This window comes from Conger conger, chromosome 12, assembly GCF_963514075.1.
Source record: "Conger conger chromosome 12, fConCon1.1, whole genome shotgun sequence".
In the NCBI taxonomy this organism is placed as follows: domain Eukaryota; kingdom Metazoa; phylum Chordata; class Actinopteri; order Anguilliformes; family Congridae; genus Conger; species Conger conger.
The window spans coordinates 46,372,545-46,389,517 of record NC_083771.1 but is presented as its reverse complement, the minus strand read 5'-3'; the positions used below and the strand labels follow the sequence as shown (position 1 = coordinate 46,389,517).

The following is a 16,973-nucleotide window of genomic DNA, read 5'->3' as shown; positions in this document are numbered from 1 at the left end:
TGGTGCTACAGCTGAATCAGCAGTGGCAGGAGGGAGGTGTGTGGCTGGTCTTGGGCTGGAGCTCTGGGCCAGGAGGGGGTGTGCAGGAAAGGTTGGGCTAGCGCTCCGGGCATTTATACACCTACGTACTTCCCCACAGGATATACTCGTGTTTATTTGCTCGAGAAACGTTCGGGAGCCTTCTATCTTCTGGAAGGAACATTGGGTTGAAATGTATTACTGTTGGTTTCCCCCTTTACTCCTCCCTCCCCTCGATTGTAGACGTTGTCCAGTTGGCAACAACAAGCACTTTAACGCTTATTACTTTCTTTTAAAGTAATGGACGGTTGACCTCCTGGACACTGTACCTCGCAAGACCCCACCTTTAATCAAGTAACAGCCCGACCTTTCAGAAACAATCCCTCGGCAGTGAATTTCTGGAACGACTGCTTGTTATTTGATTAGAGGTTGTCTTGCAAGAGGCAGTGTGTGGGAGTTTCGATCTCTTTCAGAATTGTCTTTGCCTCTCAGCACCTGTTAGATGATTACGATGATGATGATGATATACTTTATTGAACCACGTGCGGTAATTTGTCCTCTGGATTTGACCCATTCTAGTTACGTAGGAGCGGTGTGCGGCACCCAGGGTGTAGTGTGAGCTGAAGCGGCCTCCTCAGGGGCCGGATCTTACTGGTCCCAGTAACGCACGTCAGCCAGGCTAGGGCCACAGGCTGCCCGCGATGTCAGGTGTGCATATCTTCCTGTGTTTTTACAGTAACGAATGACGGAACTCCTAACCTCCCCAGAGCCAGCAGACCGCCCCCCCCCCCCCCCCCCCCCATCTTCCCCCATCCCCTGCCTCAGTTTATCCCCCTATAAGGAGCGCCGCCAGTGAACTCAGAGTACGCCTGGCCTGGCCTGTCTCTGGACGTCTCTGGGGTGCGTTCGGATGGTTGGGAAGCGGTGTGACTATAAATCCTCCTATTTTATGTTTGTCTGAACTGCTTCCAGATGTTCAAGGAGCTCTTCGCCACTATGTTTTGGGTGTCGGGGGAGGTAGGATCATTATTGTAAGTAGGAAAAGCAAGAGGGGCTTACAACGAGGCAGGGCGACAGGAGGAGGCCCCCCCTGCCTTCACAAAGATTCAATTCTGCAACACAAGAAGGTAGGCAGCCCAGTTATAAGACTGAAAATCGGGTCGACGTTACATTATATTACATTTCATGTCATGTGGCTGACGCTTTTATCCAAAGCAACTTACAGTTGATTTTGGACTAAGCAGGAGACAAGAAACGCTCATTCTTATATTTCACAATTAGTTAGAAAAGGCTCCAAAACCAACTTGCATAAGGGGAAGAACCTTCAAACCAACAAGGCCGGAGGGTTTTGGGCCTACTGGACCCAACGGGAGAATGATTACAATGAGTGCCAAGGCGGCTGTGCCCCAACTGGATCTGAGTTTAGGAATCTCCAGAGACCTCAGTCGAGTGTACATAACCTCTGTGGGTCCTTTTTTTGGGGGATTTTACACTCCGGAGGGAGAAAACGCAGAACCACCCTGGAGCTGGATCCTGGGGAAATCTTCTCACATCCAAGAAAAGTTCTGAGGGACTGGTTTGGAGAGAGGAAGGGTGAGGTGTTTCAATCATCGTACTGCAGTCGGATGACTGTTACTGGTCTGGTTTAAAAATGATCGGAGACTGTTGCAGAAGCAGTCGATGGTTTTGACCAATCTGGGAGATGGAAACATTGGTTTTGGGAATGGGGGGGGAGTGTCATAGTTTACCCGTCTAGCCTAGCTTTTCAGTAATGTATTCACCAAGCTCTTTTCTGATTATAGCATAGATTACAGTACCTTTAAGCTTCTTATATCAATTTCAATCAAAAAGATAATTATCATGGAAATAATTAGTGTCACCTTCTCAAGTGGCAACTTTTAAATGTAATTATTGGATCATTTTTATGAAAATATTTGTGTCCTCTGATGTGTGTGAAAGAAATTATATCAGGTACATTTAAATACGCTAAAAGGCGTGTCTTTTTAAATCTTTGTTTACAGTATATCCTGATTCTGTAAAATACCTTAACTGAAAAAAGGATAAAGATAATTAAGGGTAATCTGTGTCTCAATGTTCTCAGGTTGTGTATGTCTGCGTGTGTGTTTGCATGCATTTCTGCGTGCAGTGTGCATTCACTGTGATAACCATAAGCGTGATTATTGTGAGTGAAAGCACTTGTATGACAGAAAACCACTCTTGGCACGGTGCACTGTAAGCAAACATGATTACATAATGCTTTACTTATTAGCATTTTTGGCAGTTTCTTATAATGGCAGTACACTGACATTTTGTTTGAAAGAAGTAGCCAGTTTCACCAGAGTTGTTTTTATCTGTCCATCAGCCCTGGGTGGGATTCTGGATATGAAAACTCTGGTATGGATGAATAAAAACAGAACCTTGAAATGAATCGAAAATCAACTCCACAAATGCAAAAACACCCGCAGAGCATTAAATTAATTTCCTGAATGGACATAACTGAAGTGTAATTGAACCCTGACCTTGACTGGAGATAGCGTCAGGGTTGGGAGGAAGACCAGGTGGGGAGAAGACCAGGTCTGGAGAAGACCAGGTGTGCTGAAGACCAGGTCTGGAGAAGACCAGGTGTAGCCACGATAAGATCCACACAGCCGTTGGGCCCTTGAGCAAGGCCCTTAACCCTGCATTGCTCCAGGGGAGGATTGTCTCCTGCTTAGTATAAAAAATAATGTAAGCATCAGCCAAATTACATGTAATGTACTAATTGTGAATCATATTGTATTGTGTTGTGGATTTGTCTGTTATCCTTTTAAACCTGTTTGGCTGCTACCATGGCCAGGTCTCTCTTGGAATGTGAGATGTTTGATTTCAGTGCGACTTCCTGGTTAAATAAAGGCTAATAATATAACCCAAACAGTGCTGTGTAACTGAGGAAGCGTGTACAACAGGTTTGTAGTGGCTTAGCATTTGATTGGCTGTGTGCTACGAAGAGTACGATGTCAAAATGTGCCCAGGTGGGGTTGTTGAGGTTGAGAGGACTCTGCTCACAGATGAGTTTGATTGATTGTTTTTTTTTTTTTTTTTTGATTGATGGATTTTTTATTATTCATCCGATGTCATGCATCCTGGAAATTTCCAGCCCACATGGGCTTATAAGACACCGTTACTTTTGTAATTAAATTTAAAAAAATATATATATATATATATATATATATATATATATAAACAATCCAAAACGCTGACATTACTTATAAAATAATAAATATAGCTCCTATCAGGGTCCATAACATGTGCTTGCCTTTTCTTCCTGGCCTTGGCAATAAAACTGGCTGTCTTACTTAAGACTGTCTTACTTACTTAATATTAATTTTTAAGTAACCATTCTAGTTGGGGTGGCCTGTAGTGTTGTGGTTAAGGTAAATGACTGGGACACGCAAGGTCGGTGGTTCTAATCCCAGTGTAGCCACAATAAGATCAGCACAGCCGTTGGGCCCTTGAGCAAGGCCCTCAACCCTGCATTGCTCCAGGGGAGGATTGTCTCCTGCTTAATCTAATCAACTGTACGTCGCTCTGGATAAGATCGTCTGCCAAATGCCAATAATGTAATGTAGTTGATCACCTTCTCCTGCCCAGAATAATTCAGGTCTCAAATCTGTTTGTTTTTTTAATGTCAGACACCATAAAAAGTGTTCTTTCTGTGTTCTGTAAACTTCGCCTGGCCACATCCACAGACGGTGATCGTTTAGTTGCAGAAACTCGTACAGGATTGTTTCAAAATAAGATCGTGTTCATGATCGCTTCTGAAAGATTATGACTGATTTCGCTGAGATCACGTTCAGACGCTTTGCTTTGGCATGGGTGTGATTTGAAGGTAATCCCGCTTCTGACCACTAGGGGGCATATGGAAACCAGACAGTGCTCTGTACGTGCTGATATTTCTGCCAAGCTCTTGGAATTCCACTCTTTGTCACATAATTGTGCTCTGAGTGCCAGGAGGTATACAAATGAACACAATGTGTGCACAATGTGTGCTCATTTGCACTCATTTCGGGGATGACAGGATTTTCTTTGTGACCCTCATTGCCAGTATCGGATAATGAATATGAATAAATATTACACGGTTCCCAAACTCTCGCGTGCTTGCCGTGTTTTCACGAGCGTTTCTCACGCATGAGGCACGAGGCGTACAATTTCAGGCTCGTTCTCATGCTACCCAAAACGCATCTAAAAGGCGAACAAATAAATGTAAAACCCGCACCAAAAAACAAAGCCGCTCCTTGAAAGTAGACACCAGATCAGATAACAGGACAAAATGAGATTAGTATGCTATACAGAGGCTGTCGATTGCTTAATCTTTGACGGCAACCATCCCACCCTTTTCCGTCCGCGATCTCAGTCACCCGTAGCCTAGTGGCTAAAATGCATTACTGGCACCCGGAAGCTTTGTGGTTCAGGACCCGGTGTAGCCACGATAATATCCAAGCAAGGCCCTAATCCCTTCATTGCTCGAGTGACCCTACTCAGTCGAATCAACTGTGAATCGCTTTGGATAAAATAATCGGCTAAATAACTAATTATATCATTATTATATTTATATACAATTCTCCCTCCAACTGGTTGAGCAAAGTTGCCAGGCCCAATCTCCGTATCTGGCGCAGTACAGTGTGTAGTGAATCTGTAAGGGTGGGAGCCAATGAAAATCCGCAAATTTACTTGAAAACAAATTAACTTCCTCTGCCAACTCAATCAGACCCCCGCAGAGAACAGAGAAAAATCTGTTTCTGTTTGCCCCCCCTGCCTCGCCCCCTCATTCTATTAAAATGGCGTGAAGTGGCACAGAACGGCGCAGGTTTGATGAGAAACTTTTTCGCGATCTCACTTTTAGCTCAATCTCCATCTCTCGCTATCTCGGAACTTATTTTCAGTCATTTTACTGTTACAGGAGTGAAGTCGAGCCAGCTTTGGTGTGAACGGCCATTTTTAAAATTAATCCAGGGAAAGTGGTTAGAGCATGTGACTACAGGACTGACTACGGCATACACACTGCGCCCCATAGACATATACATACGTATGTATGTATGTATGTATATGTATATATATTTATGTATATATGTCTATGGTGCGCCCCCCTCGCTGTGCTCAGTTTCTTTTGCATGGTGACGCTCTAGTTCACAGCACAAGTGTTAGCTCACTCGCGTTTAACAGCTTTGGTGTGGACGGCCATTTAGAAAATTAATCCAGGGTCATTGGTTGGAACAGAAACCAGCGTATTATCGGTCTGACGAGGCTAGTTGAATGAAACCGGGACTGCCCGTTTATTACACACTAGCAGGCCAAAAACATTATTGATACGGACTTTAAGACCGTGCGTCTGTGCTTCTCCAGAAGGTCATAAAACATTCGGAGAGTGAAGACGTGAGACCTTTAGATTTATATTCTGAGATAAGACCCTCCGCATGGTTTTTATTTGCCTAAAGACATTCCTTTTTATGGCTGTGGGGAGAGGGGATGGAAAAAAGGCAACATTCCTGTGGTTCTCCATATAACATGCACTGAATCCCCTGATTCAGTTGGCAAAAATGCTGTTCTCTCCCTCTTTACCTCAGCTGGTGTGTGGTGAGCGTTCTGGCACAAAATGGCAGCCGTGTATCACCCAGGTGAGTTGTGGAGGGTTTCCATCTCATCACTGTAAACACAGTGAAGGAAAGCGCTATATGAATGTAATTTTTTATCTATCTATTTGTCAAACGCTATTAACCAGAGCAACGTTTTTATCCTTCATTTTACCAGGTGAGTCCCGTTGAGGTGTCCATCTCTTTTTCAAGGGAGGGTTGGCCAAGAGATGAAAGCTGTTTACCCGCACACCGCATACAGGAATACAGAAAGGAACCACAGATTATTCAATTCAAGTAAAACATTTACAAACATCAGTTTTTAAGGTTTGTAATAGCATAAAATCTATAAGCACCGTAAACAACAGTTGTATATAGGAGCCCATTGAAAGCCAGCAGACCAGTGGCCTGTTTTACAAAGCAGGATTACTGAGTTAGCTGGATAAACTGCACTGAGTAAAACCCACAAAGCAGGATTACTGAGTTAGCTGGATAAACTGCACTGAGTAAAACCCACAAAGCAGGATTGCTGGGTTAGGCTAGCTGGATAACTGCACTGAGTAAAACCCACAGAGCAGGGTTACTGGGTTAGCTGGATAACTGCACTGTGTAAAACCCACAAAGCAGGGTTACTGAGTTAGCTGGATAACTGCACTGAGTAAAACCCACAAAGCAGGATTGCTGGGTTAGGCTAGCTGGATAACTGCACTGACTAAACCCACAAAGCAGGATTACAGAGTTAGCTGGGTAACTGTAAAACCTGGAACCCTCCCGGAACCCTCCCAAAACTGGAACATGGACTGAAGTCAAAAGAGCTGTTCCAGGTTTTACTCAGCCCGGTTATCAAGATAACTCGGTAGTCCTGTTTTGTGAAATACCACACTAGGCTGCTCTCCAGAATTGCCAACACGACCAGGGTTTTGTTCCACGAAGATTACGGTGAAAAGTCTGTGATTGACGTGTTCCTTCAGTATTTTGCCTATTTTTCATTGTTCACATGAATCTATCTACATTTCTCACAAAGACTGGATTGATGGCGAGAGATCAAAGATTAACTGGTTGAATGGTCCAAATTGATTATACGTTTAAACATTATTATCCATTGTATTTATGAGTGCATTCTTGTCTTGAGTGTGCTGTATGAGCGCACCGGTCTTTGCCTGTCAGTGTATCAGTTGTCTCATTAGTGCATTGTTTTATTACCGTGCATTCATTGGCTCGAAAACATTCTGCCAGTTCTTTGGAAAGGATGTTGCAATACAACAAGTAAGGCTTCGTTGATTGATACGCTTTCATTGACTTCTGTACTTGGCTGCATAGTGCTTTCAATACTGCGGGCCTGATGTCTAGATGGTTGAAAGGGAATGATTGTCTTGTGACGGATCAGTTCATTGCTGACACGCTAAGTCACAAGAGATTAAGGGGGACTTTTATTTAGAATTTTAGAATTTTATTTATATGAATTCAAGGGTTTGACAAAGTGAACTACAATGTGTTTCTCCTGTTCAGTTTAATCAGTAGTGCAAGTGGTCGTCGGTGGAAATGAGCAAAAATCCCACACAAATGTCCTGTACAGTCTTTGGCTTAACCGCTGTACAGTTCAACAGTGTGGAGCTTATCCTTAATAATAATAACAATAATAATAATAATAATAATAATAATAATCCCTTGCATTGTTATAGCGCTTTTCTCAGATCGCTGATCAGTGAAGGGGGAAATTCGCCTCAGCCTCCACCAATGTGTGAGTGTGTTTGTGAATGGATGAATGAGAAGCATCGATTGTACAGTGCTTTGGAAGAAGGCGCTATATAGATGCCAACCATTTACCATTTACCGTTTATGATACCCTGCTGCTTGGGCTGCTGTGCTGTAGCTTGTCTGTCGTGTGACGGTGAGCCCGTTTGAAAATGCACTTCAGATTCTACCCACACCTAGTGTGAGGGAGTGGCGTGTCTGCTTTGGTGCCTTGCATGGCTCCCTACTCCCCAGCAAGACCGCTCCGGTCTGCCAGCTCTGGTCTGCCAGCTCCGGTCGCCTTGTGGTTCCCTCACTATGAGCACCTGGCGGTCGAGCTGCACGTTCACGACTGTTTTCCGTTCTGGTTCCTCAGTGGTGGAACGACTTGCGTACCACTGTCAGGACAGCAGAATCCCTCCCAATGTTTTGACGCAGACTAAAAACACACCTTTTCAAACTCTACCTAATAGTCCTCCCTCTTGATTTTCTCCCCTCCTCCCTTCCGATATCCTTCTTGTCTAATCCTAACCCTTAATAAAAAAGTTTAAAAAAATGAATGTCTGCCATTCAGGAAGGCTGCACGCTAGCCCAACAGAGAGGATGTTTGTGGTGGCAGGGCAATGCTTGCAACCTCCTGGGCCTAGAAAACTGTATTGGGAAATGAGTTTGGTCATTTGTGCATGAATCATGATATCCTTCCTTTCCGATTGCACGCCTTGGTTTGTTCATACTGTACAGTGCTTTTGTGTTGAGGTTGACTGAGTTCCCTCCTCTGAGTGTTTAGAGATACCATTGTTGCAACATTTTTGAAATAGCAGCATTTCAGCTGGCACGGTAGCCTGGTTTGGATTTGTGATCTGCTAGTCTGGTTTCTGTCCTGCTTTCTTTTCTAAACAGTTCCTTACATTCCTGTTACAGATAAAAACATTTTTTATAATTTGTTATTTAGCTGATCACCATTTTATTTATCACATTTAACCTGAAAATGTCAGGACATTTTTGCTATTCTGTTGTATACTATAATAATAGCAGAAAGCACTGGCTTCAGTATGTTTACATTTTTTAAAAGGGTTAAAAAACAGAGATTAAATGCCATTAAATGACTTTATGATGCTGATATGGGTGCGTTGTGTGTTCAGAGACGCTCTTCTGCATTCCACATTTGTAATGTGTGGTTATTTGCGTTACTGTCACCTTCCTGTCAGCTTTGACCAGTCTGGCCATTCTCCTCTGACATCTCTCATTTACAAGGTGTTTCTGTCTGCAGAACTGCTGCTCACTGGATTTTCTTTAGTTTATTGCAATTCTTTGCAAACTCTAGAGGCTAGCGTGTGTGAAAGGCTGTAGTCTCTGTGTTGCCGAGGTCTTCATACCTCCATTAATCACCAAAGAATTCTCTGTTTTCGGCAGAATCCAGACAGGTGGTCCGTGGCGAAGCGCGATTGTTTTCCTACGCCGGTCGCCCCCCACACTGCCGTGAAGGAGGGGGGCGGCGGCGGCCTCACGCAAGCCGGATAATTGTTTTTATTTGTAGCTTTTCTCCTTTATTTATTCATGAAGGGTTCTCAGCTTGGTGAGCTCCAGTGGGGCTGTTCTGAAGTGTTCCAGGATGTTCTCTCCCAGGACCTCGCTCCGAACAGCGCTCTGTGTGGGACGCTTTCCTCTCCGTCCTCTGGACAATACTAGCGGATGGTGACTGTTACCATAGTCCAGAATGGTCTGAACACTTTCGGTCCCAAGCCCAATGCGGAGTGGCTCCACCAAAATCCCGGGGGGTTTTGGCTTTGGTTGAGATTTGAGAGAAATTGAAATTGAGAGAATTTAGTGGGGTTTTAATAGGGGCTCTAAACAATCGTACAGCAGCCATTTTGATTGGTTGAAACGGCACTCTTGGTACTGAAAGGGTTGAGAACACACCGGAAACACGTTAGAGTAGCATGGTGTGTTTCCGCTACATGACGTACAGTAAGCGTGAGTGAGACAGATCTTTCAGGGGTTGGGAGTTTGATTTGACTGATGTCAATATGAAGAGGGTGTGGCTGTATGACGGGACATTGATTGGAGGGGAACGGACAACTGACCGTTGTTTCATCAAGCTTCAAACATGCCCACTGGTACTCGATGACGTAAAATCTACATTCGTTTTCCATGAAATGGATGGGGAGGAAAAAAGTGTTGGTGTGAAAAGTATTAAAATGTTTTTTATTACCTTTATGCAATGTATGCTTTAAGATGTGTTTGTGTGGTTATGAAGAATTGACAAGTTGAAAAGTTAATTTGGATTTCAGCTCGTCTTCAAGATGTCACCCCCAGGCCCCGCCCCTTCCCTGGGACTGGTCCTGCATCATAAGCCTCTGCTGACCAATGGGGAAGAAGGCTCTGTCATCGATGTTTGTCACTTGCAGCAGTGTGTCCAATCAGGCGCTAAACCGAGGTCACGCATGGCCGAAGAAGACCAATCAAATCATCTGTGTAGTCACCTCGGTTAGGCTCCCGGTCGTCACCGGACCCTGGTAGGAGAGATGGCAGGGGATGGGGGGTGTAATCCAGTTGGTCAGCCGGTCTTTCTGGGCCCTGGTTAGCGTGTTTGTCTGCTACGGTCAGGCTTTTTATTCCCAGCTGCAGTGGTTTTTGGAAAGGACAGGGTGACGCATTTCGACTTGTTTTAAAAATGCACGTAATTTGTTGCGGAGATCACCAGGGCTGGGATTTGCATAATCCTTTAAGCAACTCTGGGATTTCTAATACCAAAACAGACACCTTGCGGTGTGACTTCCTGAAGGGCTTTGTTTAATGCAGTTTTTGCGGTCTGAATGTGTGAAATTTATGCAGGTTATGACATGAGGTAGGCCTATGTCATATTACCTCTGAGCCTCTGGTGTGTGTTCCAGATTTGACAAGAAGCGGACGACGAGTAAATGTTTAAACATTTTACAACGTGAGAAAAGATGCGCTGATAAACTTTTCCTGAACCTCGTGGGAGTAATGTGTTCTCTGCGTTTGACCCATCCTGGTTATTTAGGAGCAGTGGGCAGCCACAGTGCAGTGCCCGGGGACCAACTCTGACGCCTGACGTGCGTGTCTTTTAAAAGATTGCAGTGAAATTGTCGCACACATTATTGCGAAATGTAAAATGCTACTCGGGTGCGACGCACCGTGTATAGGCCGCACCCAAAAATGCTTTACGTCTTAACAAATTATAATAGTTCTTCTAGAAACAATTCTTTTAAACCGGGGCTGTGCCAGAGACTTCTACAGATTGGCGTAGCGGTCCAGGAGAAGTCCCCTTAAGTACTGGAGTGGTGCGTAACAGCTGTCCGGCCGAGGGCCCCTAGAGACTTGTGTTGGAAGGGCGCTAACCTTAAGTGCACTAACCATAAGTGCACAGTGGAGATCCACAGGCCGACCTTGGTCGCGTCTTCAGCCAACTAAGACAGAAAGTATGCAGTCTCACGGGGGTCAGTAGGGGTTGAAGCGAAATTCCTTACCGCCGCGGTCGTTCCTCCAGATGAACACCGCGCATGCTTGCAGGCGAGCAGTTATTCTCTGTGAGAGAGATACAGTACTGGGTATTTTTTGTGTGTATGGTGTTAGTATAAAAGAACACATTTGAGATTTCCAAATACTCATTTTCCAAAAGATTTCATTTTACAGAGACATTTTCGTATTTAATTTTAGAAAGTAACATATTACTGTAAGCAGTTGACTACTTTTTACATAAAGACTTGATCAGGGCTGTCTGAGATCAGAAGCAAGGAACCAACCAAAGACTGTAGAATAACTGTGGCAAGTTCTCCAACATGCTTGGAACAACCTTCCTGCTTATAGAACTGCAGGACAGCTATCTCAGAGAAGTGATGCAGTTTTAACGCCGAAAGGTGGTCGCCAAAAATATTAACCGGATTCAGTTTTGAACTATTCTGCCAAATTACTCAAATGTAATGTAAAATGTATAGTACGTTTATTTAGGACCTTTCATTGAACTATTTTTAGAAAGAATCTTATCTGTACAGAACGTTATACGGGTGCCTAAGACTTCTGCACAGTGCTGTATCTCCCGGGCAGTGAGGGAGATACAGGGGGGTTTGACATGGGGGGCTGGATGACGAGGCACCCGCACACTGTGGAGCGATACGGACCAAACATATTGGGAAAAGTTTTAATAAGGGGTGGGTCATACACACTCACTATGTGGACTCTGGCATCAGAAAGTTTAGGAACGTTTAGGAAAGTTTAGGAACAAGTGCCCGTTATGTCACACACTGACCGTCCACGCGCTCGTGAAAAGCCTTTCTGAAAACAAGGACGCAGAGTTTACCGGCGCCGCCATTTTGTAAAATCTGGAGCCCCAGTCTGTGCAGTAGGGAAGCCGATGTGGCTCCTCCTCTGAGCGTGAGAGAGAGGGAGACGTAATCTGTCCCTGATTTGTGCACAACATATTGCTGTATTGTCCTAATAACACAATAACTTAAAAGAAAATCGGCACATGGGGAGGCATTGAGAGAAGAAAAAAAAACACAGATCGGGACTTGACTTGATTGAATGATTGACTTGGTATTTTGACCCCGATTGTACCATTGACTTCACATTGAACACGGGTCCGAATGACCCACACTGGAGCCACCCGCAGTGCCGCTAGAGAGCACCGTCTCTCAGCACGACCAACAGCCCCCAAATCCTGGGGGTTAGGGTTCAGCTCTCGGGGTGTACTGGGTGTTAGGGGTTAGGGTGGGTGGCATATTTGAAAATGTACATGTCACAGTAGTTATTTACTCTCTCCTAAAAATAAATATTATTCTTTCTGTAATGCAATCACTTTTTTGAAAGAGCACTTGGGGCCAAGCCAGTCAAATGCAGCAAATATTTTATTTAGTTGAGAGGGCAATTGAAATGATTACGGAGCGGTATCCACTCCATATCCATATGGTACCAAACATAACTTGACTGCAGGAGTGAGAGTCATTTATTTGTCATTTATTTGCATAATTATTTGCTTTGACAGCCTGAGCACGTGATCATGAAAGAACTGCAGCAGTGAAATGTTGTTTTATTGCTATAGTTGCCAAAATGCCAAAAAACAGAACTTAAAAAACAAACAAACATTCCTGTCAGTGTCGTACTTGCATATAGGAACAGAGCAATACACATTTGGTAATGCAAGGTGATGTAAGTTTGTTATAAATTTCCACATTATGCTGTTTTTGGATTTTCTCAACCGTGGGCTTCTCGGTTGTCACGTTGCCCTCACTCGAACAACATCCTTCAAAGATTTCATCGCAGCCTTTTGCTTGTGTTTTGGGAAATTCCGTTGTACAAATTCACCCCCACTCAGGAAATGCATTACTGTAAAGAGGTTATGAAGCAAACTTTTCAGGAACAGATTACCAGTAAGCAAGAACTCTGTGGTGAGGCTACATTACATTACATTAATGGCATTTTGGCAGACGCTCTTATCCAGAGCAACATACAGTCGATCAGACTAAGCAGGAGACAATCCTCCCCTGGAGCAATGCAGGGTTAAGGGCCTTGTGGCTACACCGGGATTAGAACCACCGACCTTGCGGGTCCCAGTCCTTTACCCTAACCACTACGCTACAGGCCGCCCTAGGTTACTCTCGGGCTTGGCATGTCTTTCATCAGTTCTGAGAAATAAACCCAACGCATGCTGCTACTTAGTAGTATTTCAGTAATTATTTTGGCTCAGAAGTCAAACGCAGCGATACCCTTCTTCGAAAATGTGTCTCTCTCTCTCTCCTTTACACTTTGTAGCTTCCGAGTCGTATGAAAACAAACGGTTTATCTCTTTGTATTTGTATCTTCTTCCGACGTGGTTCTACCTGCACTCGTAATTAAAGGCCGCCCAGGCTTCTATTGAATTTGCTGCATCTGTGGGCTCAACAACAAAATTACAGCCTCCACTGTAAACAATAGTTCAACTGCTACTGAGCGCACTTCGTAAATTGATTTCCTTCCTGCTTGCAGTTAGCAAGAAGAGTGTTCAAGTCCTTTAATTTCTCTGACCTGCTGACCCCCTTGCTGTAAAATCCAGCTATGACCACCTTGAAATTTGAGCTGGTCAAGCTGGTCATAGGCTGGTCTAGCTGGGTATGAGCTGGTCAACCAGGATGGCCAAACTGGTCATGAAGCTGGTCTAGCTGGGTATGAGCTGGTCATAGGCTGGTCTAGCTGGGTATGAGCTGGTCATAGGCTGGTCTAGCTGGGTATGAGCTGGTCAACCAGCATGGCCCAACTGGTCATGAAGCTGGTCTAGCTGGGTATGAGCTGGTCATAGGCTGGTCTAGCTGGGTATGAGCTGGTCATAGGCTGGTCTAGCTGGGTATGAGCTGGTCATAGGCTGGTCTAGCTGGGTATGAGCTGGTCGACCAGCATGGCCAAACTGGTCATGAAGCTGGTCTGGCTGGTATGAACTGGTAAAGCAGCTAGTCACTGGGGCATGTCACAGCAGGAAAGCAAGCTGTGCTTGAGTTTCCTGTGAGTTCCTGTAAGTTCCTGTATCTGGCATGCATAAGGGAGCGCACTACGCGGGAAGGTCTTCTGTAGCCACGCGTCATCTTCATCGGACCTAGAAAAACGCTTCTGCATAATACCGTATCCTGGCAACGCCGATTCAAAGCCCCGCCTCCCCTCCCGTCCACCTCACAAAAACACATCTACAAACCAGGTCAACATTTCAACATTTGCTTTATTTACTAATATTGTTCTTGTTATATATATATCATTTTTTTATTTTCTTAAATCTTTTTTTTTTTTTTTTTTCAAAGTGGACATCTTGGAAAATCAAACCGTAAGCCCTTAGCAGTTGTTAGCACACCGTACCGCTTCTCCCTGAGAGGAGAAGAGAAGTGTACACGCGATCGCCCTCTCGCCCCCTCGTTAGCGCTAGCGCTTAGCGACACCGTGGTTTTCTGCAGAGTGTGTGTGCTGTGGTTATATGCTCCTGTTATTTTATACTATACTCTTCATTTCCTCTGGAGTCGCTCTCTTGGGTTTTGTGTGTCGTTCTCACTTCCATTTACCCGTGAATGCTTCGAATCTTGGACGTAGATCCCGCGGGGGAAAGGCATTCCGTAACATCAGTTATTTAGGTGATGCCTGTACCCAAAGCAACTTGCAGTTGATTAGACTAAGCAGAGGATAATCCCCCCCCCCCAGGAGCAATGCAGGGTTGAGGGCTCAAGCAGCTGCACTGATCTTATTGTGGCCACACCGGGGGTTTGAACCAACAACCTTCATGTACCTGAGCCACCAGGCTACAGGCCGCCCCGGTTGAAATGAGATCTACGTCCTTGCTTTGAATTACATGAAACAACCAGCCTGTGTAAACTCTTTCAAAGCCAATCCAGCATTTCCCTTACATATATATATATATATATATATATCATATTTATATATGTTAATTCATTTGTTTTCAATAAATACCTTTCAGACAATAACTGTACAATCGTACACAGTGTTTGCTTTTGACACCTTACTTTTTCGGGAGATTTTCTTTTTTTTTTAGGAACTAAAAACGAACCAAATAAAAATGGTAAAAATCCAAAAACTGACATCATGCATTTTCCCCCCCCCTCTCTCTCGATAAAAAAAAAATGAAACTTTTACTTTATTTACACTGAAATTGGCACTCTTTAATTTTGAATTATTTTTTCATTTAGTCTGGACCATGTGTAGAATGTGTGAGTTAACTTAAGGGCTGAGGTCAGCTGCATGGGAAAACACTCGCAGTAAAAAGGCAAGTAAGTTTTAACTGTTGTAAAAATAGAAGTGACATTAAGGGGTAAAAAGACCAAACGCATCTTTAGACCTCTTCTAACCCCTGACCCAAATCGGCCAAAAAAGTGTGGCAGACATCAATTTATTTCAATTTGTGGCAGTTTTCGCCCTTTGGGGAACGGAACCCTGTCAAATTGGTGAAATCCTCTAGCCGAGGACTTTCGGTTTTCTCTCCAGCTCTCCCTCCCTCTCTCCCTCCAGCTCTCCCTCCAGCTCTCCCTCCCTCTCTCCCTCCAGCTCTCTCTGAACGGTTTTTGTGTTTTTGTGTTACTCAGCTGCAGATAAAAGAAGCGACAGGGTAAAGTTTGAAAAACCTTTTTAGAGCAGCATGGTTTGAACCAAGTAAATTAGACTAAGAAGAAAAGAAAACGATAGAAACTTAAAAAAAGGATAAATTGACTAGTTAAATCCAGTGATTTGATTGGTAAAGAATAAGAAGAAGGGGGCTGGGCCCCAGCCTTGTGAATCCCGACGTTTCCATGTCAAACAGGCAAATTGACAGTTGATCCCAAATTCCAAGGCCTTGCATGTTAACAAACGTGTGCGAGTGTGAGTGTGTGCCGGTGTGTGTGTGTGTGTGTGTGTGTGTGTGTATTCAGCGCAGACATTTATTCCAAACTCCAGGTTCATTTTCCGGACACCAAACGAGAGCGTCTGTTTGCATCTGTAATTCCCCGCCCCCCCCCCCCCCCCCAGCCACCCCAGATAAGCCCCTCCCCCGGCTCACAGAGCTGTCTCTCTGACCTCTGACCCCCCCGGGGAGGGGCGTGGCTAGCAGGGCGCGGGAGGCCACGCCCGGTCTCGCGGCCCTAGCACAGCCCGATGTACTTGAGATTGTTCTGGATGATGACGTCCGTGACGGCGTCGAACACAAACTGGATGTTACTGGTGTCTGTGGCACAGGTGAAGTGTGAGTAGATCTCCTTGGTCTCCTTGTTGCGGTTCAGGTCCTCGAACTGGCGCTGGATGTAGACCGCCGCCTCCTCGTACGTGTTCTGGCCCTTGTAGTCGGCGAAGCAGACGGTGAGCGGGATCCGCTTGATCTTCTCGGCCAGCAGGTCCTTCTTGTTGAGGAAGAGGATGAGCGACGTGTTCACGAACCAGTTATTGTTGCAGATGGAGTCGAACAGGCGCAAGCTTTCCGCCATGCGGCTCTGAGGGGGGGAGAGAGAGAGAGAGGGAGGGAGGGAGAGAGAGAGAGAGAGAGAGGAGGGGGAGAGAGGGGGAGGGAGAGAGAGAGGGGGAGGGAGAGAGAGAGGGGGAGGGAGAGAGAGAGGGGGAGGGAGGGAGAGAGGGAGGGGGAGGGAGGGAGAGAGGGAGGGGGAGGGAGGGAGAGAGGAGGGGGAGGGAGGGAGAGAGGGAGGGGGAGGGAGGGAGAGAGGGGGAGGAGAGAGGGAGGGGGGGAGGGAGAGAGGGAGGGGGAGAGGGAGAGAGGGAGGGGGAGAGGGAGAGAGAGAGGGGGAGAGTGAGGAATGGAGAGAAAGAGAGGGGGAGAGAGAGAGAGGGAGGGAGGGAGAGAGGGAGAGTGAGGGGGAGGGAGGGAGAGAGGGAGGGAGAGTGAGGGGGAGAGAGAGGGAGGGAGAGAGAGAGGGAGAGTGAGCGAGAGGGAGGGAGAGAGAGGGAGAGTGACGAGAGAGAGAGAGGGAGGGAGGGAGAGAGAGAGAGAGGAGAGGGAGAAAGAGGGGGAGAGTGAGGGATATAGAGAAAGAGGGGGAGAGGGAGGGAGAGAGAGAGGAGACAAGGGAGGAAGGGAGTGAGAGAGAAAAATAGAAAGAGGGGTGGGGGGAGGGAGAGAGGGAGAGATGGTAAAGCATT

The 16,973-nt window shown here is 45.5% G+C and overlaps 1 protein-coding gene across 1 annotated transcript in view; it reads right to left on the bottom strand.

Moving 5' to 3' along the window:
- Positions 1 to 15,864: 15,864 nt before the first annotated feature.
- The window catches only part of gnaz (guanine nucleotide binding protein (G protein), alpha z polypeptide), a 24,086-nt gene continuing 22,977 nt past the window's right edge, over positions 15,865 to 16,973 (bottom strand). The window contains exon 3 of the mRNA XM_061262179.1: positions 15,865 to 16,310. Within this exon, the coding sequence (XP_061118163.1) occupies positions 15,968 to 16,310 (343 nt within the window). The 3' untranslated portion in view covers positions 15,865 to 15,967. The remainder of the gene's footprint in view (positions 16,311 to 16,973) is intronic.